We start from the raw sequence: 23,449 nt of genomic DNA on the forward strand, positions 1-23,449 counted from the left end.
TCCTCTGCTTTGGGCCAATTGTATATATTCTTTCTTGGTAATTTGAGACGGAAATACAGCGCAGCTTGGAGGTAATGTAGGACCCAGATGTGTTGCCATTTTATGCAAGGGAAACAGCAAACTATGAACATGGGGACCTCTACCCCTGCCTTTCCTGTGGGGCAGCCCATCATGAGTGGACCATACTGTCCTTTCTGCCTTCACATTTCATGAAACACCTCTGCCTCCTTCTGACAAATTTCCGTCTTTGCCCTTGTTGATTTGAATAAGCTTTTCTTCCTTACCCAAAACAAGCAAATGAAAACAATGACACACACACACACACACACACACACAAAACCTAGAAGACTTATTTATTTATTTTTGAAGTGTCTGTTAACACTTCATGTTATGTGAACAGCAACATAAAAATTATGTTCAGGAAGTTTCTCTGGTTGTGATTCTATCTCATCCACATGGTGCAAATAGAAGGAGAAAGAAGATTATAGGGAGAAGAGATCAGGAAAAAGCTGGGAATACAGTCTAAAGTAATCAAAACATAGAGTGACTTTTAGAAGAAACAGTATACTGGTCTGCAGTAACAATACTGACCAGAGATCTGAGGTAAGATCATAAAACCATGAAAAAAATTCCGAACCTGGGAGCCTGGGTTGCTCAGTGGACTAAGTGTCTGCCTTAGGCTCAGGTCTCAGGGTCCTGGGACAGAGCCCCATGTCAGGCTCCTGCTTAGCCAGGGACTTGCTTCTCCCTCTCCTCCTTGTTCATGCTTTCTCTCTCTCTCTCACTCTGTCTCTCTCAAATAAATAAAATCTTAAAAAAAAAAATTTCGTGCCAAGTCTCAGAAAGTAACCCACTGTTGAACCTTGAAGGTGGTGGTTCAAAGGCAAATAAAAGAAAATATTCTTGCTTCAAATTAAATATATGTATTCAAACTTGAAAAATTATTTTTAAGAATTTTTTTGGTGAAAAGTAATAGATTCATAATGAATTATTGAGGGAAATTTAGAAATTAAATTTAGTTTTAATAAGATCAATGAAGAAGTCTTTATTATCTGTTCATCAATAAATGTTCTTAGATATTGAATGGATATGTATACTATGACATTTATTATATTTTGACTGGGTATCAGTCAACGTGGCATTGAATAGAAAAATTTTGCAAAAGCTATTTCTATAAAAATGAGGCCCATTATTATCTAAGTCTCTGGAAATAAGACAGAGAAAATAGTAACCAAAGGATGATCTTCCAGTTTTAACATATAAAAAATACCGTGTTTAGCAAAAATATTTCAAATGACTGAATAAGTCACCAAACAACTAGAAAGATTATATTTAGTTAGATTTATATGTGATGAAGTTGAAGTATTCTCCAGAAGGGTCATTAAATGTTAGAGAAACAGTATTGGAACAAACTATTAAAATCATCATATTGGAGGATAAAATGGACATGTCCCATGTCAGTGTATTTGGAAGAATTAAAAAATATATATAAGAATTTAGTGAAACCTTAGACTGATGTATTATGGGAAAAAATCAGGATGAGAGATGAAAAGACTTTGGATTTGGTTAGCAGCTCTTCATGCATTTGCCATGTGACAATATGCAAAGTAAACTCTGATTCTCACTTTATCCATAAAATAGAGATAATAATGCCTGTAGCATATGCAAAGATGGGGAAGATAAATGAGATAATTTTTGTTAAAAACATTTTAGAAAACGACAAGATTGATTTCAATATTATACCTTCTAAATCCAATCATATTGTCAGTCACAACTTAATTGTGCTGATTTGAATAGTCTCTTCATTAAATGGATTAGCTGAAAACAAGCTGATATAATTAAAATGCTATTTACAAGATTTATAAATAAAGCTTGATTTGTAATGAAATGACCAAATCTCCCTTCTGGCAAGAGGATTGTCACCAAATGAGTGTGAAAAGAAAAGATAAAAATTAAACAGAGAATTTGAAAACAAAAATAATGACATGACTTAGAATAAGAAAAAATAGGCACAGAGTCAAATATTTCCCCACACAGACTAATATTTTTAAAAGATAGTATGGATTTTCCAGTGAGAAGTGCTTGGAGTATGAATGTTGGTGCCTGGAAGGTATGTGTATGTGTAAAAGGATAGCTTTATGGAAAGAAAATGTTGTTGGATATATTATCAGTAAAGAGAAGCAAAACAAGGTTTGGACCAAAAAGCTTTGTGGGAGGAAAAGGAAGCAGAAGCAACTCTATGAAGGATATGATAAAATGATGTGATGCTTATCTGGAAGGAAAAGAAACAAACAATGTAAGGAAGAAAATAAGTATTGGGAAAATGACATTGTCCATCCAGACTAATCATACATTTTTTAAAACATTTATTTATTTATTCATGAGAGACACACAGAGAGAAGCAGAGACATAGGCAGAGAGAGAAGCAGGCTCCCTGCAGGGAGCCCGATGTGGGGCTTGATCCCAAGACCTCAAGATCACACCCTGAGCCAAAGGCAGACATTCAACTGCTGAGGCACCCAGGTGCCCCTCAAACCAAGCATATTGAAGAAGCACCCTGAAAGGATCTTGAAAAGAGTTCAAGGTCCTCTTACAATTTAAATGTGTCATCTGAAGCTGGATGATGTGTACTCCTGTGGTTTTAGTAATTTCTTTCTCATAGTAAGATGTGTGGTAGCATACGATTTCTTTAAATGGGGGAGTGCTAATCAAAAGTTTTCAACGTTGGAGCCAAGGAGAATGGTCAGCCAGGCTCAGGCTCCTGAAGACTGCTCTGTCAAGAAGGCTTATAAGCTTATTTAAAATAAATGGCATGAAAAAAACAAAAACAAACAAACAAAAAAACAATAAAATAAAATGGCATGACTTAAAAGCTGGCTAATGATCTCAGTGATATTTAGCAAAATAAAAAGCAGTTTTTATATTGCTATGAAGCAGTTATGTTTGCAAGATTCTGTGTTGAGAAGAGCTGGGTGAGTTTTCACAATCCTCCCTGTGATTCAGACACAGATGCCTTGCGGTCAGGTTCATGGTTGAGAGCGTGTAAGCAAACATTTCCTTTTATGTTTTCTCCTTTATAGTGTTTACCCTTCCGTGTGCAATACATAACAACAAGAAACAACAGCACATGGCTTAAACTCCATAATAACATTTTTGGATACATTCTTCATGTGAAAATGTGAAAAAGGTGCCATAATTTTCTAGGGAGTGGGAGATACACTGATAGGACTTTGATGTATGAGCAAACCATGCACTTACTTATCCTTCTTCTCGCAACAGAGAAGAAAGGTTGGATAAAGAAAATGTTTTGGATTTAAAGGAGGACACCGCTAATACATTCCTAGCAGAAAAAGAAATAAATATAATCCTCCTAAAGAACAAAGAATCACCTAAAAAACGTAAAGTTTATTTTGGGGAAAGGGAAAACTACGTTACAAAGCCTCTAGCCAGCTCTGCTGCAGAAAACATCAAGGAGAGGCTTATCATGTCTATCTGATTGAATGTGTAGATATTGCATTGTTGCTGGAATGGAGATTTTCTTTGGTAAGCTGTTTAATACACCAGCAAAACTTACTCTCCGACTGTTCGCCATAGGTGGAGTCATCTCTTGCAAGTTCCTTAGCCACAAAGAATAGCACAAAGATGCAAAAATAAGAAGTTCCAGGAGGCCAGATACAGGGGCACTGCGTTCGCAGACCAAGCGGCAGAAAAGCTGGCTAATAAATAGAATTGAATCTCCTCTGTCCGGTCTGTCTAGGAGAAACAAAGCCCAGAGGAGCCTTTAGTGGGACTGGAAAGAAGTCAGCTTGCAGAGCTTTTCCCAGAGCCACCTGGAACCTCTGCGTGAGACAGACAGTGCTGTTTGCTCCTGTGGACTCGCAAGGGTGGCAGTCATTGCTGATGCTTGGGGAAAGGGTCAGGAGAAGCTGGGGCAGTTGGGAGAGGGCTGCAGGGAGAAGAGGAGGAGGGAGGAGAACGATGGGCCTTTGGGCATCAACGAGCATGGCTAATCTTGCTAATAAAATGCAAGATGCAGGGTTGTGTGCTCCACCCAGGGAGGGCAAGTTATGGCTCAAATAAAATAAGTTGCAGTAGGAGAATGGTTAGAACCAATCCTCTGAAAGCCTACGGAGAACTCTCTAAAATGCACCTGTATATGACTTAAATGGACACAGCAGTTGTTGCTAAAAATTCAGGTTGTTGCATAGATGTGTTAAATGATACGGAGATGGGGCAGGAAGTGACCTGGAAGCTGGAAGGGACCTAGAGAACACAGAGATGGTGGGAGCGGGGAGGAGCCAGAGGAGCTAAGGTTCCCTGAAATACCCGACACTAAAATTAAATGGGATAAGATGTAGTCATAGCAAGCCCTTAACAAATACTTGTGGGAGGGGGGTGGGAAGCAGCAGGACCACCAAGAAGGGTGGGGGTGGGGGCTGTGCCATGTGCAGGACTCACCCCCTCAGTCCCCAGAACTGTGCTAAGGGATCTACAGAATTCTCGTGAGAACCCTGTGGTCTAGATGGTCTTTTTTCACATTTCATAGACAAGGAAACTTGTCAACAAGGCAACTATGAGAAGGTATGTCTCTTATACAAGAGATCTCCCAGGTAAATATTGAAAGCAGGGTTCTAGTTCATGACAGGTTGACTTCAAAAGCCATGATGTTAAAAACAAATTGAGAGAACTGAAATTGATTTTTAAAAATACAGCAATGAACGTAATTTACTATTTCTTGCTTTAAAAAAAAGTGATTTCCCAACATCCTGCTTTTAGACAAAGTAATTTATGGCATGCCTGAGGCAGTTAGGGTTTTGTACAATTGAAATGAAAAAAAAATTATTTTTTTTTAAAGCAAAACCCTGCTTTCCTTCCTTCCTCCCTTCTTTCCTTCCATCTTTCTTTTCTTAAAAAGTTAGTCTACTGTCTTAATAGTGGTCAACTAAATATTATAAGAATATAACTCCCCAAAGGAGTTCATATGGTGGCAAATGGTATGAATACAGATAAAAAAACTTCCAATGTACAAACTACCAAAAATGAGAACTGAAAAGGCCACCACTTGTTCCCTGACCCCACAAAGATCTTTGGAGGACTGCCACTGGAATCTACAGAAGGGTGAAGTACTAGTTCACATGGTTATTCTTGTCCTGGCTTCCATTTTAAATTATTTCACCTATATAGCTCTTGATTCACCTTTTTCCTTTTTTCTTTTTAAAAAGATTTTATTTATTTATTTGAGAGAGAGAGAGAAAAAAAGCATGAGCAGAGTGGGAGGGGCAGAGGCACAGGGAGAAACAGACTCCCCACTGAGCAGGAGACCTATGTGGGGCTCGATCCCAGCATGACCCGAGTCAAAGGCAGATGCTTAACCCACTGAGCAGCCCAGGCTGCCTTCAATTCACTGTTTTCTAATTCAAGGGACACTATTATCTGCATTCATAAAATATCTTAATGGAGAAATTAGAATATAGTCATTTTAAGCTATTATATAAAGAAGAATGCTACTACTCTTAGCTCATATTTTTCTGTGGTAGAAGCTTTTTTCAAAGGTATTAGATCATGGGTCATTCATGCATCTGACTTCTGAAATTTGTTTGAGAAAACATTTGATTTAAAAAAGAATTACTGAAATCCTTGCTAATGAAAAAGCATTGCTGCATTTCAGGCATAGAAATGATATAATAGAGATCCTAAAAGAGTGTTGGTTTTCTGGCCAAGGACATTTGGTCAACAATGTAAAAGCAGCATGTGCTAGTGGAAACCATTCTGGGCAGAGAATTAGATAGGGCCCTTATCCTTGACTTTGCTATTGAGTAGATGTGTGACCTCAGCTATGCCACTTCACTTTCTAGTGTCTCATATTTTTTGAGAGGTATAACAGTAACATTTTCTTCATATTTTATATTTGTGTTATCAACACTGAAGAAGACATTCCTAAAAGGATCAAGGACTGTCCCCAGAACCTGACCATTGTTCTAAATTAGCTTCATGCCTAAGGCAATTTTATTAACTTGGTTTTATTTCTTTTCATCTGTTAAAATGCACCAACATTTTCTTTTCTATTCATTATTACCACTGAAATGTCAGCTAGACTTTCATATCCATCCAACCATCCATCCATCCCCCCATCTCCCCCAACACACTTGTGTTGAATGCCAATAGCGCACAAAGACCGTGCCAATTGCTGGGCATTGCACTATTTCAATCGTGTCCATGAGGTGAAAGCCAAGTGGTTAAAACTGCTGACCAGCTTGTTGAAAGGGAAAGCCAACCTCAGGAGTGTTAGATAATAAGCCTGTGGGTCAGCCTGTTGCTTTTCCAGTTCTCCGATCCTGATGCAGGATCGTACTGTGCTGCTGTACTTTGGAGGCTCTAACTGAAGCTGAGGGGTTTGAGCAGACTGGAAGATTGACGAGCTAGTTTTCACTCTTCCCATAGTGTATCAGTGAGAACTTTTATGGCTGCTGCAGAATAGGCTACAATTTCATGAGCTGTTGAGTTGGAGGAGGAAAACCACATCTTATCAAGACAATTCCTTCCTCCTCTATATCTTAAGGCAGAGATAAAGCCAGGATTGGGAGTCTGTCTATATTCTAATATGATTGCATTTTTAAATTAGGAGAAGGGTGGAAAAAATATCAAATAGATTTCCTACAGATAAAAATATTCTATTGCATGACATTTCATAAAAGTGTCTTTTTCTATAGGTTTTCCAGTGACTTCTTTCCATTCAAGCTGGTCCTATCTGGCTATTTCTCAAAATGTCTTACCTTGTCGCTGCTTTTCCACATAGTGGGAAATATTGAAGATCAGTGATACAACCAGAGCTAATCCCAAAAAGGCTAGAATTATCCAGACATAAAAGCATTCAGAGCTTCCTGGAAAAAAACAAACAGACATCGTATATAAAATAGCTGCTTACCAATTTGTTTTGAATTAGGTATTCCCACAGTTAAAACCATAGTATTTATTCATAATGAAGAACAAATCCTCTGCCAAGAAATTAATTACCAGTGACAGACAAGGGATTCTTACAGATTTCAAATGGGTATTGGTGATAAGTCCCTGCATTCAGCATGGACAAAAGGAAGCAAATTTCCCACATTCTCAGTGTTGATGAAATGAAAGACATTTTCAGTCTAGCTGCTAAAATTCAACAACTGGTGACTGATTATAAAATTAAGTTCAAAATTTCAAAATTTTGAGCATCCAAATTATCCAGAATCATAATTTGCCACACTTTTCCCCTTTCTTTAGTCATCAGATACAGTTATACATACTTTCATTATTTATGGGTAACCACCTATCCCTATCTATAAATCCCAGGAGTATAGGATACTGTGTGTTGTGATAAAACAGTAATTCTGGCATCATAGTAACCTAGTTTTGTCAAGACTGGCCACAGGGTATTTTTCTCATACGATTTAGAGACCTGTGAATGGATATTGGAGAACCAACTATGCTTTTCTTTACCCTTGTGAAGAGATTCTTTTATCATTTCTGAGCCCTAAGGGGGTTTTGTGGGATAGTGCCTGTCAGTTGCCCTTGATTATTTATGGCAAGTTTTACATGTATATGAGTGATTTCTAAGATAATAACCTTGATTTTTATATATATGTGTATTATATATAATGCATATATAAAAAATACAGTATATTTGTATATAAATATATTGATTTTATGCATAATACATGATATGTATGTGTGTATACATTAGTCTATACCATATATCATAAACATACTAAATAAACATTACATATTATGATATACTTATAAATAACATATATTTATATTACATATATATGATATATAATTTATATATTATTTCTTTATATAAATATATTTTATATCTGTATATATTATAGTTTCATATATTTATATATATATAAATTAGACTAATCATCTTAGTAGTCAAAGACTCATGTGAATGCTGACCCCAGAAAAGGAACTTATGATTCTATAATGCTATATATTTATGTATTCAACTGATACCAGACATCTCTTCTGTGTGAGGAATGGGGCCCTATTTGGGAATCAAAAGTAAAGAAACGGGATCTTTGCCTTCAAGGAACTGTTTGGTTGGGGACGCAGATGTGTAAACACAATCAGAAGTCCTATGTGACCGTAGCTGCAGCAGAGCTTATATTCCTTCATGGTCTCAGCTTCCTACATGACTGCCCCGAATCAGACATCATGCTCAGCTCTTTTAAGAAATCTAAATAGCATAGTATTAGATACAATAAACAGAACAGGCAAATCCTTAATGGGAGGGAAAGTAGTTTTGCTTCCCTATTCTGTCTTTAAATTGGCAAGTAAAGAATCCCTAGACTGAAATGTTCTTTGTATGGCTCTCTTTTACCTATTTTTTATATCTCAAATTTGACGTTTGAATTGTTAATTTTTTTTTGAGTACTTATTGACATTGCAGTGTGGTTGTTGAACTGCTCTCAGTGGTCCTGTTAGAGGAGGTCGTTCTTTCTCTGTCTCTTTCTTCCTTTCTTGGAATCATTTATTTTTAAATGAACATAGTTAGGCATCTAGATGATTAAATATATAAAATAGATATGCATTTGTGATATAGATGTACCTATATGCATATAATTTGCATATTGCTTATTTATATATTCTTTGCTTTTGTTTGAACTAGTCTGTGGGTGTTTAAACACCAACAAATCTGTCTACTGCCTCTTTAATTCTGTACTATGTTATTTAGATGTTCAAAATACTGTAAACTCCACAGGAAATAGAATGATTTCTGCCTTCTGCTCTGCAGTGCCAGACATACTATACATGATTTAGAAAGATTTTTAAAGAATTAGTTAATAAATGGGAAAAGTTAACTGATTATGGTAGTGAAATGTATGGTTTTATTTTCTTTAAGGAAATTTTTATGTCTCATAAAGTGTAAGAAAATTGAGAAGATTTGAATAGTCTTTAATCCTCCAATAGACCCACTAATTAATGTGGTTAAAAACACTAAGCTTTGGAAGGGACTTATTTATCCATCATGAACATAATCTCATACTTACAAGAATTCTATAACATAGTAATCATTAACTACTTAAAATATACTAGAAATTCTAGGTATTGCGTGGTACTGCCCATATTCCTAGAACTGTTTCTTTGACTTTTTATGTTTATGAAAAAAAACCACAAGTGCCTGCTTGAGTATAAATTTTAAACATTCTAGCAATAACAAAATCTAGAATAACATGTGAGATTCTCTATTAAAGCATAAATGGGTCACTAACATTATACTAATTAGCCTTTTTAAAAAGACTTACAGTGTGTCTGGGGGATTTTTACCATGTTATTGTGTTATTTTTAGTGGCAGCATGGAATTACACAGTATGGCTGTAATATAATTCATCTACCCACCTCTCTAAAATGGACATTCTGATTTTTTAAAATGTTTTCTCTTACAAACAATAATGCAACACACTTCATTGGACAGGCATCTTGGGCATATGTGGGCTTATCTGCAGAAAGAGGCTCCTCGGAATACAATTGCTGGATCAAAGGAAATTTTTAAAGCATGCTTTCGAAGAGAGCTTGTTCCCCACCTCCCATTGATAACAGTCCTTTTCAGGTAGTTAATGTAAGTATAATTGTGAACAAATGGGGCCAGCAAGCTGTCTCTTTGCCAGATGGGTCTCAGTTTCCCTCGCTACTATCACAACACGAAGGTATTCATTTTCTGCTTTCTATGACCAAATTAATGGTTAAATCAATGAATTCTGTTATTAAAGACTTCTTTTCTTCTTCGTGTATATATCACTTAAAGACCCACAGTCTAGATGCAGTTCTAGGTTCTTCCACATTTTAAAACTATTTGAGGGCATCGCTATATTTTCTATGGGATAGATCACAATTATCAATTCAGGATATTCAGTCTGTCAAGTAGACTTATCGTATTTGGTGACAAAGAAATGAACCTTAGTTGCTACACAGAGGCCAAACATGCTATATATATATCATCCATGTTCAATATTAAAAGCAACTAGTAAACTCAGACGAGCAAAAACAGAAAAGTTAAGACTCAACCATAATCCTATGATGAAGAGACAATCACTGAGAACACCTTCATTCATATACTTCCAGTCATTTTTCTTTGTGTAGAAATTGTTACGGACAAAGACATAATATTCAATTATATTGACTATCCTATTACCTATTTTTCACTCCAATAATTTATAGTGTGTTTCATTTCCTATAAATAAAATATGCTTTCATGTCTGTTAGCTGCCAGATATTCCATTGAATGAATTTTCCATAATTTATTTAAACAATCCCTTATTGTTAGGCCTTTAAGTTGCTTGTGATGTTTACTTATATAAGCACTGTTGTGATGAATATCTATAGCTAAAGCTAAATACATCCAACCTTAATTTTTTTTGACATAAAAATTCTTGACTTGCTAGATTGAAGGACATACACATCTTAAAGGATTTTAATATAATGATGGCCCAGGTTTTTAAAACACAATACTAAGCAGACCCTTTTCGGGTCGGTCTGGCCTCTGTCCCTGTTGTTTCAGCTGGCCCTGATTTTATGTGCATAGCTATTTTGGTTCATCCACACTACATCAACTGCCATTCCTGGCAGCTACTATCTTTCCACACACTGTCTCATATAGTCCCCTCCTTTGTGGTTTTTCGGGGAAGTTGTTCTTTTGTCTTTTTTCTGGAGGCTCTGATGTGGGTCCTTCATGAGGAGGTGCTTGCTCCTATCTCTGCCCTAAGCATAGTGACTGTAGAGGGTGAGTTGCTTTGTTTCAAATGAAGCATTTGATAGATATATTAATGATTTACCTTGTATTCTTGTTTGAAATTAGTCAAATTCTAATTTTCTTTCCTTTCCATGAACTATTTCCACAAAATGTTATTTTAGATTTCCTATCTTTTAGGACCTGTTTGTTATGCCTGCACAATAATATACCATGCTCCAATCACTCTGAAGCACTTAGGTTTCTCAATAGATACCATACTTACCACTTCATGCCCCTATGTCTTGGTATGTTTGCCCCTTTCCCTTAAATGCCTTTCCCCTTAGCCATTTGACAAATTACTAGTCATTCTTCAAGACTACCTTTTCTTTGAAGCATTCACTCTATGCTACCTATCCACCACCAAGTGATATCTTTTATATCTGTCTATAGTTCAATGAATATTGAGGTAATATTTATCATTTATATATTTATAGGTCATCATTTATATATTAAAATCTCTCTCTACTTGGCTGTGAACTTATCAAAGAATGGAAAGGTCATATTCATGTTGGTCTTCATGCCTCCATATTCTTGTTGTACCTATTTTTGTGGAGACTGAGATTTATAGAAGAGTGTTCCTCACTAATAAGATGCTCAATAAATGTTAGCTATTATTTTTTTAATTGTATTTGAGCATGGCCAATATACAGTGTTACATAAGTTTCAGATGTACAACGTTTCTATATGTTATGCTATGCTCACAAGTGTAGCTACCATCTGTGTCCATATAACACTATTACAATCCCACTGACAGTATTTTCTGTACCTTTTATTCCCATGGCTTATTCGATATATTTCTGGAGACTATTGTGTTTTTTTTAAAGATTTTATTTATTCATGAGAGTCACAGAGAGAGGCAGAGACACAGGCAGAAGGAGAAGGAGGCTCCATGCAGGGAGCCCGATGTGGGACTCGATCTCGGTACTCCGGGATCATGCCCTAAGCCAAAGGCAGACATTCAACTGCTGATCCACCCAGGTATCCCTAGAAACTATTGTTATCCTAATTCTCATATTACTACTAGTAAGACTCCTATTTTTATTTCTGCAACCTATTTAGCACAAAGTACGTTCTTACTAAACATGTGTTAACTGACTAAATAAAAGACAAGTGGAGTAAAGATGGGCAATGTAATGACCAGGGCCAACAGCAAGGTTCTGAGCAAGTATGGGGCCTAAGCACACTCACAACCTTGGAGAGACAAGTTGAAGATTCTATTACATTTGTCTCTGGTACTATTGAGAAAAGACCTATCTCCCAGCAGCTGGAAAGAGATCTCTGTGAGAAGGAGGGTAGCACATTAGGCCACTGTAATCTTGGTGAAAGTGCTCATCAACAACATCCTAAATCTTTCTGTCCTGAATCCATATTTACCAAAAACCCTATAGACTATTGTATTTTTTCTAAGAAACTTGATACAAGGAATTGGTGCTAACAGCTAGTCATCTGATTAAATTTATGGGGTGTCCACCACTAGAAATATAAAATTTTATTTTCTTGTTTAAAAATCAGTCTTTGGGAGTTTGGTTAGGGTCAGTGAAATCTCTGGGGAAAAAAGAATTTAGAAAACACCACTAGTTGAGGTAAGCAGTCTGAGCCAGCCAGATACAACCCTAGGAAATATATGCCTGCATAAAACTGGAATGTTAATGACATAAGAGTCAGGGTAAGAAGAAATAATCTCTTCACAAAATGCACAATAACTTTCAGAGGCATGAAATGGGATGTGCTTTCAATCTCTTCAACTTTTCCTTGAAGACTAATGTTTCCATTTTTACTTATTAAATACACAAGCTCCTACTATGAAAAGACACAAGGGTTTTCCTGTATACTGATAACATGGTTATCATAAATCAAGAGTGGCCTCATGAAATAGTTGTTCTGTCTGGTTATTATTAGAGGAAGAATGGACAAAATGCAACTGCTTAACATTCAAATTGTTTTAGACAATATCCATTATTATTTTTTCAGCATAGTAAATATATACCATAATATAGTATAATATAATATAGCTTATGTAAGAACATATCACAACTAATTTTTTATAGAGCTGATGAGAAAGTTGCTTTGTTTGCATTTGATAGATATATTAATGATTTACCTTTTGACCAAATTGGGTGACTTGTAATCTTATGTCAGAAATAGTCAAATCTAATTTTTCCAAAGACATACAGATGGCTAACAGACACATAAAAAGATGCTCAACATCACTTATCATCAGGGAAATACAAGTCAAAACTATAATGAGATACCACCTCACACCTCTCAGAATAGCTAAAATTAACAATACAGAAAACAGCAGCTATTGGGGAGGATATGGAGGAAAGGGAGCCCTCTTGCACTGATGGTAGGAATGCAAACTAGTGCAGCCACTCTCGAAAACAACGTGGAGTTTTCTCAAAAAGTTAAAAATAGAACTACCCTACCATCCAGCAATTGCACTACTAGGTATTCACCCAAAGGAAATAAAAATACTAATTTGAAAGATACATGCACTGTGATGTTTATAGAAGCATCATAAACAATAGCCAAATTATGGAAAGAGCCCAAATGTCCATTTACTGATGAATGGATAAAGAAGATGTTGTGTATACACATATACACACAATGGAATATTACTCAGTCATCAGAAAGAATTAAATCTGGCCATTCTCAATAACATGGTTGGAGCGAGACAGTATATGCTAGGTGAAATAAGTCAAAGAAAGAAAATATCATATGATTTCACTCATATGTATAATTTAAGAAATAAAACAGATGAGCATAGGGAACAAAAGAGAGGCAAGTCATAGAAAACTGAAGGTGGCTGGAGGGAGGTTGGGGGGCGGACTAAATGGATGATGGGCATTAAGAAGGTCACTTGTGGTAAGCACTAGGTGTTGTATTTTACATGATAAATCACTAAACTACTCCTGAAACTAATATTACAATATATGTTAACTAACTGAAATTTAAATAAAAACTTGAAAAAAAAAGAAAAAAGAATGTTTACTTCAGAAAATTTGTAATTGGAAAAAATTGGAAAAAAAAATAGTCCTGTCTAGAATTATTGCATCAAATACTTAGGCATATACTTTGGAACCTTGATCATTCACCCATGCACATGCTGAAAGGATGTAAAACTGATTTTGGAAGGAAATTTTCACCCTGCCTATAGGTTCTCCCAAGATCTACTTCTTCTTCTTTTTTTTTTTTTAAGATTTTTATTTATTTATTCATGAGAGATAGAGGGGGGAGAGCAGAGACACAGGCAGAGGGAGAAGCAGGCTCCATGCAGGGAGCCTGATGTGGGACTCAATCCTGGGACTCCAGGATCAGGCCCTGGGCTGAAGGCAGATGCTAAACCCTGAGCCACCCAGAGTCTCCCAAGATCTCCTTCTAAAGGGAGATAGAACTGGCTTCAATAGCTTTCTATTCTGGGACATGTCCCAGTTAATGTTCCTAAAACGTTTTAAGAGAATATCAAAGCTGTTTCCATTTCAGCTGACAATCTGCCCTAAAATGTCAACAAAATATTGAACTTCAGGTTGTAGTCAGAAAATAAAAATTAAAACACTTTGTTGTTCTTTTTGTTCTCTTCCATTTTGTACAGTTTCTGCCTATGTTATCAGGGCAAAATTAATTTTGATTTATTAAAAGAACCAACTGTGTGAAACTTGCTATTGAATTCATTAATTATAATGATTCTATGGACTAGAAGATATTGTTTAATGTATCACTTGGCATCTTAGGTAGAAAAATCTGGGAATCTCAAGAACTGGCACATTTTCATTCTTATAGTTCATGTGATTATTACCATTGGCCATCTGTCTGTATTTATGTATCATTTCATACACAATCTATCTTAAGCAAATCTCTGGGGTTATGGGATACCCATTTTTGTGGCCTAATCATATCCCTCCCTCCTTATTTTCCTTTGTCTTGATCTATTTGGTTATCTTTTATACTGTACTATATACTTCAATGTACTTTGAATACCTCTTTTTCTGGGGGAGGGGAAGGAAAGCAAATACATACATAAAAAAGAAAAATAGATCTCTAGAACTTATCCTTGAGAGAACTAACAATTTACTTCATACTTAGTAGGGTTTTTTCCCTTTCCAGTTCTCATAGCCTCTAGTATTTAGTATAGATTCAAAAATAGTTGTGGTTTGGGTAAATAAAATAGAACACTGTATAAAAAGGTATACTTCAAGGCAAAACCCCTCATCTTATCTTTATAATTACACTGACTCTAGCTATAATATACCCTACCATTTGTGCAAAATTGTATTTCAATTAGAAGTTTCCCTTTATCCTTTTTAATTAAAAGGAGCACTGAAAAAGTTGTATCAGCCCATTAATTGGGACAAGAAGATAATTTGCTCTCAACTACAAAGTAACAACCAAATCAATGTCATGAGCCTACATTTTGCATAAAGGTCTTAAGGAAAGTCCTAGAAATTTTTCTGAAATATGTTAGCAACAGTAAGGCAAGAACTTAGACCACACTGTACATTCTCCTAGGGCTCGGTTTTGTCATTTACTGTAATGATAAATTTGTTTCACATAATCAACTGGAGGTTTTGAAAACACATGCCAAATTCTAAAATATGGAGTTGGTTTAGCATGGTCTCTGGTTTTCCTCTGATTTCAGGAGTCTCCAACTCCTATCTAACCTTCTTCTGTTTTCCAAGATTCTTTTCCTTGTGTAATGTGATGTGAGCTTTAACCAGGAAGATTTTCATTTAGAAGCTTTATATTTCATGACATTCTGGATGGCTTTCATAATTTTTTTAAAAGGATTTTATTTTTAAGTAATCTCTATACCCAATGTGGGGCTCAACCTCATGACCCTGAGATCGAGAGTCACATGCTCCACCAACTGAGCCAGCCAAGGGCCTCAGCTTTCATAATTTTTTGATTGCCAACAATAAATGCCTCCATATGCAAAAAAATATGCATTTAGCTACTATGTACTAAATGTATTGACTAAGTAGCTAAATGGTGGAGATTTTCAACCTGAATGGCAGATCTATGTAAATGCTCACATGCCCATGCACACACATACCTTCATACCTCCCTTCACCCAGTTGTGTTCCATATGCAGTATGATTCTCTCCAGACCCATGTGGGTATCCATTCAGTGTAGAGAATGCTTCTTATAATATTAGATGCACAAAGTGCTCAAAAATTCTTGCCCAACAAATGCCATCTTTAGTATCATTATTCCATAATTGTAAATAATTCCCTTTAAAAAACTTTTATCAATTTAAAAAGAGCTCCCACACAATTGGAATTTAGTTCTTTACACTGTTAAAAAGCCAAAGGCCTCAGGAAGTTATTAGTGAGGCCATGACAGCTAGGAAAAGCATGATTTAAGTTTCTATCTAGCTTTCAATTGCCGGGGGCTAATCGGCTAATCGTTGTAGCTTTGATTACAAGAACTCTGACTCCTTTAAAGCCAGCAGTAGTTGGCAGGCACTGTATCTGGAATTCACACTTGCATGTGCTCTGGAGGGAAACTCAGGTGAGCAAATGTATTGTTTTTCTGCCGGCAGGTTTGATTCATATAGAAGCCTTTGCATAACTAACAATGGAAAAGCAATACATAAAATGCCTTGTTTTTCCCTCAGGGAGTCTGTAACTGAGACAATTGTGTAAGTTTATAGTATATGGAATATGGTGTTTCATGATTGTTTCTCTTCCTTGGCTTATAAATTCTGTCAGAGTGGTGACCATCTCCTTGTTGCCTTCCACAAATATGTGCATCCACTTTAGGCACACTGGAAAGTTCAAAGAAAAAGTTCTGCTATAACCATCCCTATGGATCCTATGAGTAACAAGAATTTTTCTTACTGTGATGATGGTTTGGTGTGGCACTAGGTGCATTCTTGATGACTCTTTGTGGTACGTTGTCAGTATTCTCACAGCCCCCCACTCCACCACTACCCATCCCCATTACCCCACCAATAAAAGCCATTAGAGTCATAGATAGAAGCGCAGGAAGGGATTCTCAAATCCACTCCCAGGCTTTTGAGTCAATAAAATGTTGTTTTTAATGCAACATTGAAATCTGTCAACCTTAAAAGAGTGTCTGTTATGAGCAGAGGGTTATTTGAGAAATGGATGGTGATGGGGAGAGGGACAATAAACAATACGGGGCATTGGAATATCTGCTTCAAAGTGCACAGGCAGATTGAGTGTTGCCCTGTGACTTTTTGAACCTCACTAAGCCAATTGTAAAGTTGGAGTTCAGATCCCCATCTGTGTGACACCAAGGTCCCTCTTTCTAGTACATCATGATTGCTCTTAACCAACACTTACTGAATTTGTTTTTTATTTTTTAGATTTTATTTATTTATTCATGAAAGAGAGAGAGAGAGAGAGAGAGAGAGGCAGAGACACAAGCAGAGGGAGAAGCAGGGTCCATGCAGGAAGCTGGATGTGGGACTCAATGTGGGGACTCTGGGATCATGCCCTGAGCCAAAGGCAAGATGCTCAACCACTGAGCCACCCAGGCCAGGCGTCCCCTTACTGAATTTGTTAAGGAGAACACACACGTGGAATGAGGTGGGGGGAGATTTTTAAGACAGTATGTAATTATTCCTCCAGTACTGGACTACTCGTCACATTTATAAAGAAACTTGAATTGGGATTGGTCAACTTGAGAAATCCTATTGGCATTGCAATGCTGCCAAAGTCCCTGCTGTTGATGCGTCTTTATCTGTATTCACTACTCTGTTTTATATACATGCTTATTGTTTTCTGTTGGAGAAACACCTTGGTGAGATCCTCTGAAGATGCCATGGGTGTGTGGGAAACTGTCATCCAACAAAATTTTAACTACTGTGTTTCTTTATTGTTTTAAGAAGGCCTGTTAATTTTTTTCTCTCTTCTTTCTAGTTCTGGAATACTGAGAGAATTAAATAAAATACAAAAAGCCTGGAAATATGACTGATAATGATGTTTACTATTATTATTATTATTATTATTATTGGTTTTTTTCTAACTTTACAAACCCTTGTGTTGAGGATAATGATGTTTACTATTAACTAGCAATTTATGGGCATTCATTTCTCAAAGCTGAGACCCATAAGTGACAATCTTTCCTGGATTGACCTTCCTTAAAATCATTACCTAGATTAAATGATGAAACATATTGTCTTTGACCCATCTTTAATTTAAAGAACACCTAAGTTTAAAAGATGATTTATAAATTAGTCCTACCTTGTCTCTAAAGGAAAGGCTCATTGTTCTCAGAAAGGCAATTGAAGCTCAAGGGAAGAGGAAACAGAGTAAAGACAATGAAAATCCTTTTTTTTTTTTTTTTTTAAACCAGCAATGTGTAACTAAGTGTGGATCACTGTGCAAACTAAATTAACGGTAGCCCACAGGAGTTGTTCTCACCAGTTGGTTCAGCTAATATTGATTTTATGTGCATGTAGAAACATGAGAGGAATTATGATATTGGCCCATTTATTGATACAGTGAGTGCAAAGCATGTAGGCAGGAGGAAAGGAAAGATTTGAGTTTTTCTTTTCTTACGTTGTTTTACTTAACTAGGAATAATTTTGCTTTTCACACTTTTTAACTTCACCTATCTAAATGTAAAAAAATGCTATCATCTGACTCTTTTTTCACATGAACGTTTTTTTCTCCTCCTTTTAAGATCTATGGGTCTTTAATGGTATTTTCATCTCTTCTGTGGCATTGGAAACACTTGGTATTTTCATCTCTTCTGTGGCATTGGAAAAGGTCTCAACTGACAATAGAGGAACTCCTGTATTACCTCTAAAGGGAAAATCTAAACTATGAAATGGTATGGAAGAAATGTTATCATATCCCTCATAAAATTAGAATTAATTAATCCTGAAGATAGTTGAATGTCATATTCACTACCTTTTCATTCCCACCCTTCCTGAATTCTCCAACACCATCAGCTCATGGCCACTGTTCATAGTATTGCCATATCTATTTTTTGCAGGCACTAGCAAAGCTGGAATAGTTATTTTTATTCTCTGCTAATCTATGAACCTGGGAAAAATAAAGACAGGTGTGCAAACCATATGTCAGGCTTATGCTCCCTGTGTGATGAATCCAATCAATTGATTCTAAAAGCCAGCAAACAAAATACTGGGAAGCAAATTCATTGAAATTATATATAATATCTTTACCCTATCAATGGCTCATACAAATTGATATTAAAAGCACTATAATTAAGCAAAAGGTATAATCAGACAATGTTCAGGTTGTATGATGATAAACAGTTTAAAAACCCATGTAAAAATGTTCAGCTTCATTATAATCAAAGTAATAACATTATCAACAATGGGTTGGCATATTACACCTTTATGCATAGAGATTTTTTAGATTATTCCAGCCTGTTCAGGAGAAACATGCTAGGATGAGAGTGATTGACCTCACTCTTGGAAAAGCAACTTAATAATAATGAGACTTACATTGTTCATAACCTCTCACTCAGTAATGCCAATTCTAGAAATTATTCCTAAAAAAACCCTTAACCTCGAAAAAGTACAGAGATGATCATCTTCCTGTCATTTGAAATATCGTACAACTGGATACAACATAAATGTCCAACAATAAAGAAATAACTAAGAAAACTACAATTAACCCAATGGATGTCATTGCCCACATTCATCTAAAATGATTAAGCAGAAATTATCGTAAAAAGGCAAAGAGTTATTTTCTAATGTTAGCAAAAAATCTGGATATATGATTTTATGTTCATTATTATTTCAGGTATGAAAAGCAAACCATGTAGAACATATTGAATAAAAAAGTAGGAAGGAAATACAACATAATGTCTCGTGTTTTTTTAAGGTGATGTGAAGTATGTAAATTTTTTTGTTTCGTATATATTTCAGTTTTCCTACTTTATATGTGTTTTCTTTTACAACGAAAAGGTGTTTATTAAGGAAATTAAAAGTACATAAGACATTAAAAGAGAAATGAACCACCAAAGTGGAACAGACGCTCAGCTAATTGATGGGAATTTGAGCCTTGGGATCCATGCCACGGAGACTGAGTTTTCACTGGCCTTTGGAGACTAGTCATCTCTCTACTATCGACAATTGGATTAATTTCTGGGAAGATAACACAATTCTTAAACTCAAAGGAATTAGAACGTGGTTACTACTAACCTGCTTTATAATTAGACAAAAGAGGAATATGCATCATCAACAAAAATTTCTTCAAAAATAACAGATACTATAAATGGCTTAATTATCATTGAACACTTACTGACAGCTGCAACTAGCTTTATGTTATAGAACTTTTTTTCTTTTCGAAAAAATAACATATTCATTAAAATATTTCCAAGTATGTTCTAATTATACTAAAGATTATCTCACATTTAAAAATAATATGTAAACTAGTTTACTTCCCAAATCTTCAATTTTTTTTTGGCTGGAGACATGGAAATTTTTTAGTGATTTTTTAGGCATAGGAATAGAAGAAAAGAATTAAAAATACCACTTACCTGGCATGCTTCCTTTGTCAGAGAAATCCTTATGTAGCCATAAGGCAAATGTAAGGATGAAAAATTCTCCTACAAACTTTTTTTTCTAAGTAAAGTTGCTCAGTTATTTCAGAAGCAGTGTGCCAGTAAAACTTGTTTAACCGTACCTCAGTTTTCTCTCTTCTGTGTCTTAAAATCTTTTGTGTGTACTTTGTTCAGTAACAAACAGGAAATGTGGTGATGGAGGCTTCTAGAGTTTTGATCTGAAACCAGTACGTTCTTAAATTTTCATGTTACATGAGAAGAAAAATCCCACAAGCCTCTGTATTCTGATATTTGGATTTTTATCAATACTTGAATCTAATTTAAAAACAATAATGAAAGCAGCATATGAATTAGCCTGGGAGGGTTCTCCTAGGCCTCTGGAGAGAATCCAGGGATCTCCTCAAAAGTGACTTCACATGGAAACAAAATAAAATATATTAAACCGGGGAGGAAACAGTGAGAAGCCCCCAGGTGTGCTCAGCTGTTGGTTGTGCTTTCTTTGAGGCACAATGGAGGAAAGGGGATTGATGCTTTTTGAACATTGTTATGTGCCAGATGCCTTTTTACCTGGTCCCACTGGGACACTGGGTGCCAACCTTCTTTCCTGGCAACCTTCACTCCAGCCAATGGGAGTCCCTCTGTCCAATCTATGGCCACTAGGCAATGAGCACCAGCTCGCAACACACAATCCAGTGTCTTGGTAATCAGAGGTTCCTAAATATTAGTGTGCATAAGTGTGATACATAGCACTGATTTAACATGCATATTCCTGAGCCCTACTGAATCCGAGTATTTGGAGCAGAGTCCAAGAATCTGCATTTTCACAAGTGCCTCCTGGTTATTTTAAGATATAGGTATTCTCAATGATACTCTGAAAAACACCATGTATATGTCAATGGTAGTGTTTATTTTTGGCATCAGTCAGATAAAGATGATCTGGGCTGTATCTGCGTATATGGTTTGTATGCATTTGCGTGTACATACATCTGCTGCATATTGTGTGTCTATAGATATTTGCTCATGGATTCCACTGGTTTTAATTATAGAAAAATGACAAACCTGGATCTGGTTTACTACAAAAGGGGATGCACATAAACTTTAAGAACAACTTAAAAATGAGGCTTTTGATGCACAGACTCAGAACAAAAATATTAAATGGCCTGCAGGATATCTTACTCTTGCTGATTTCTCTAAGGTTCTTGGGGCAGGGGAGTATTGCTCTTATCCATCATAAAAACCCCAGCATCTGCAATAATGTCTGGCATGCTACAGATCTCAATAAATATTCTCAGAATTATTGAATAAATAAAAGAATGCTAATCTTCTGCTTTCTCCTTGTTCCATTAATAGAAAACAACTTCCTAGTAATGAAAATACGGTGTTCTTTATTCTCTGAACGGAGTTGTCTAAAACTAACAGATTTTTTTCACTTCAATCACTTTCCTCCCCAAATATTTCTTGTGAATCATTGAATCAGAATCTGTAAAACTGAAAGAGACCATGGAGATTCCGTAATCTTCTAAAAGAGCATTTTTCAAAATACATTTCAAAGAACAGCCCTTTTAAGAAAATTTGAGGATAAATTCACCTCAACAGATATATCTGGAAAAGCTCTTATTTTCACTTTCATGGATGCATATAGTATATTAAAAGCTTAGGTAAGTCCTACAAAAAGTAAACCTGAATAACCACTTTAACAGAGCTTTTTCTAAACCTATTTGGCCAGAAAACTTTTTGTTCAGGACCATCCATTAGCAGGGTATCAGGTTGAATGAAGCAGGCCTTGATGCCCACAGACCAAGAGCTCAAGGGAATAGAAGTTTCAGGTTCATGGAGGGACCAGAGGACAAAAAAGAATTAGAAGGATCCAGCCAACAGTTAGGTAGGACACAGGAATGGAGATCTATTCAGGAGGAGAGGGCCCAGTCGTGGGGCAGTTTTGAGCAGTTGAGCTTTGTGCCTAAAAGAGGACACCTGGCAAGGAACATGGAAACCCCAGGCTCAAAAGGAAACTGCATAGATTGCCTAAGCAGGAACATGGACTCTTGAAACATGGGCAGGGTAGATGCCCATTTAGATCAGCCAGGACCTACAGAGGATGTGGGAGAGATAAGGGGTCTCGGGACTGGAGATTTCTTTGCAGAAATCTGTTTCCTCCTGTTCAAGCAGGAATCATGCAGAGGATGAGGAAAGAAGGAACAAAGATGCCCTGGTTGATCCACAGAGCACAGATCCAGAAACAAGGGTGTTCAGTGATTAGCTTTGGTTATGAAAAAGGTCAGCTTTAGTGAGAAAAATTCAGGTGGAATTCAGGTAGAATAATTCAGGCAGGAATCCTGAGGTTAGCCCCAGGGGTGTATGGGATATAGGGATATAAACTCAAACCAAGTGAACCAGTTGGGACAGCGCCCAAAGCTGCCGAAGCTGTCCCTGCCTCAAGCCTGTGTTATACTTACCAGTCTGCAGAAATCTGGGGAAGGCAAGAACCAGGGGAGACAGGCAGGGACACAGAAAGGGTATATCCTGCTCCTTCAGGTCAGTAAGGCAGCCTGTGGTACATGCTGAGTGATTACTTAATGGCTTCACAGATTTATGAACATGATGCATGATTGGCATCTCTAAAATGGTAAAACTTTAACTGATAAATCTGAACCACTTCACAATTTCTAATTATTATAATATTTTTGAAAAGTGATCTGCATGACAATGTTCTCCATCCTGTAGATTTATAAAATCAGGATATAGAGCAAGATTGTCCAAGGTCACATAGGAAGTCTGTGCCTGCCTGTGCATTGGATAGCTCCACATATGTTTGAAATTTGCCAGGAGGATAAAAAAAGATAGCTTTTCATTAAATATATGTGGCTGACCACATGGAGGCATCAGAATATAAAAAGGCTTATGGATTTAAGTTTGTTATGAAATACACTAGTGAGTACAATCAGAGATTTGAATGATGGCTTCATGAGTCATGTTCAAATAATAAATAAACATGAGGCTTCTGTAGTACTTTTTAATGAGTTGAGTTCTCGAAATGAAGTTTAGCAGATAGCTGGACTAAGCAGATCTGTCCTGACAAGCTTGAAGCAGTTAAAAATATTGTAGGAAATTTGGGGGGGAAAGGTATGTGGTTCTGATGGGCACCTGTCAGGAAATGAGAATTTTAAGGTCAA

At 36.3% G+C, this 23,449-nt stretch overlaps 1 protein-coding gene across 1 annotated transcript in view; it reads right to left on the bottom strand.

Moving 5' to 3' along the window:
- The window catches only part of TRAT1 (T cell receptor associated transmembrane adaptor 1), a 34,692-nt gene extending 14,224 nt beyond the window's left edge, over positions 1-20,468 (bottom strand). The window contains exons 1-2 of the mRNA XM_072812506.1: positions 20,253-20,468; positions 6,774-6,881 (exon numbers count right to left, since the gene is read on the bottom strand). Of these exons, the coding sequence (XP_072668607.1) occupies positions 6,774-6,881; positions 20,253-20,259 (115 nt within the window). The 5' untranslated portion in view covers positions 20,260-20,468. The remainder of the gene's footprint in view (positions 1-6,773; positions 6,882-20,252) is intronic.
- Positions 20,469-23,449: the final 2,981 nt, after the last annotated feature.

The sequence above is a fragment of the Canis lupus genome, chromosome 35 (assembly GCF_048164855.1).
Source record: "Canis lupus baileyi chromosome 35, mCanLup2.hap1, whole genome shotgun sequence".
Classification (NCBI taxonomy): domain Eukaryota; kingdom Metazoa; phylum Chordata; class Mammalia; order Carnivora; family Canidae; genus Canis; species Canis lupus.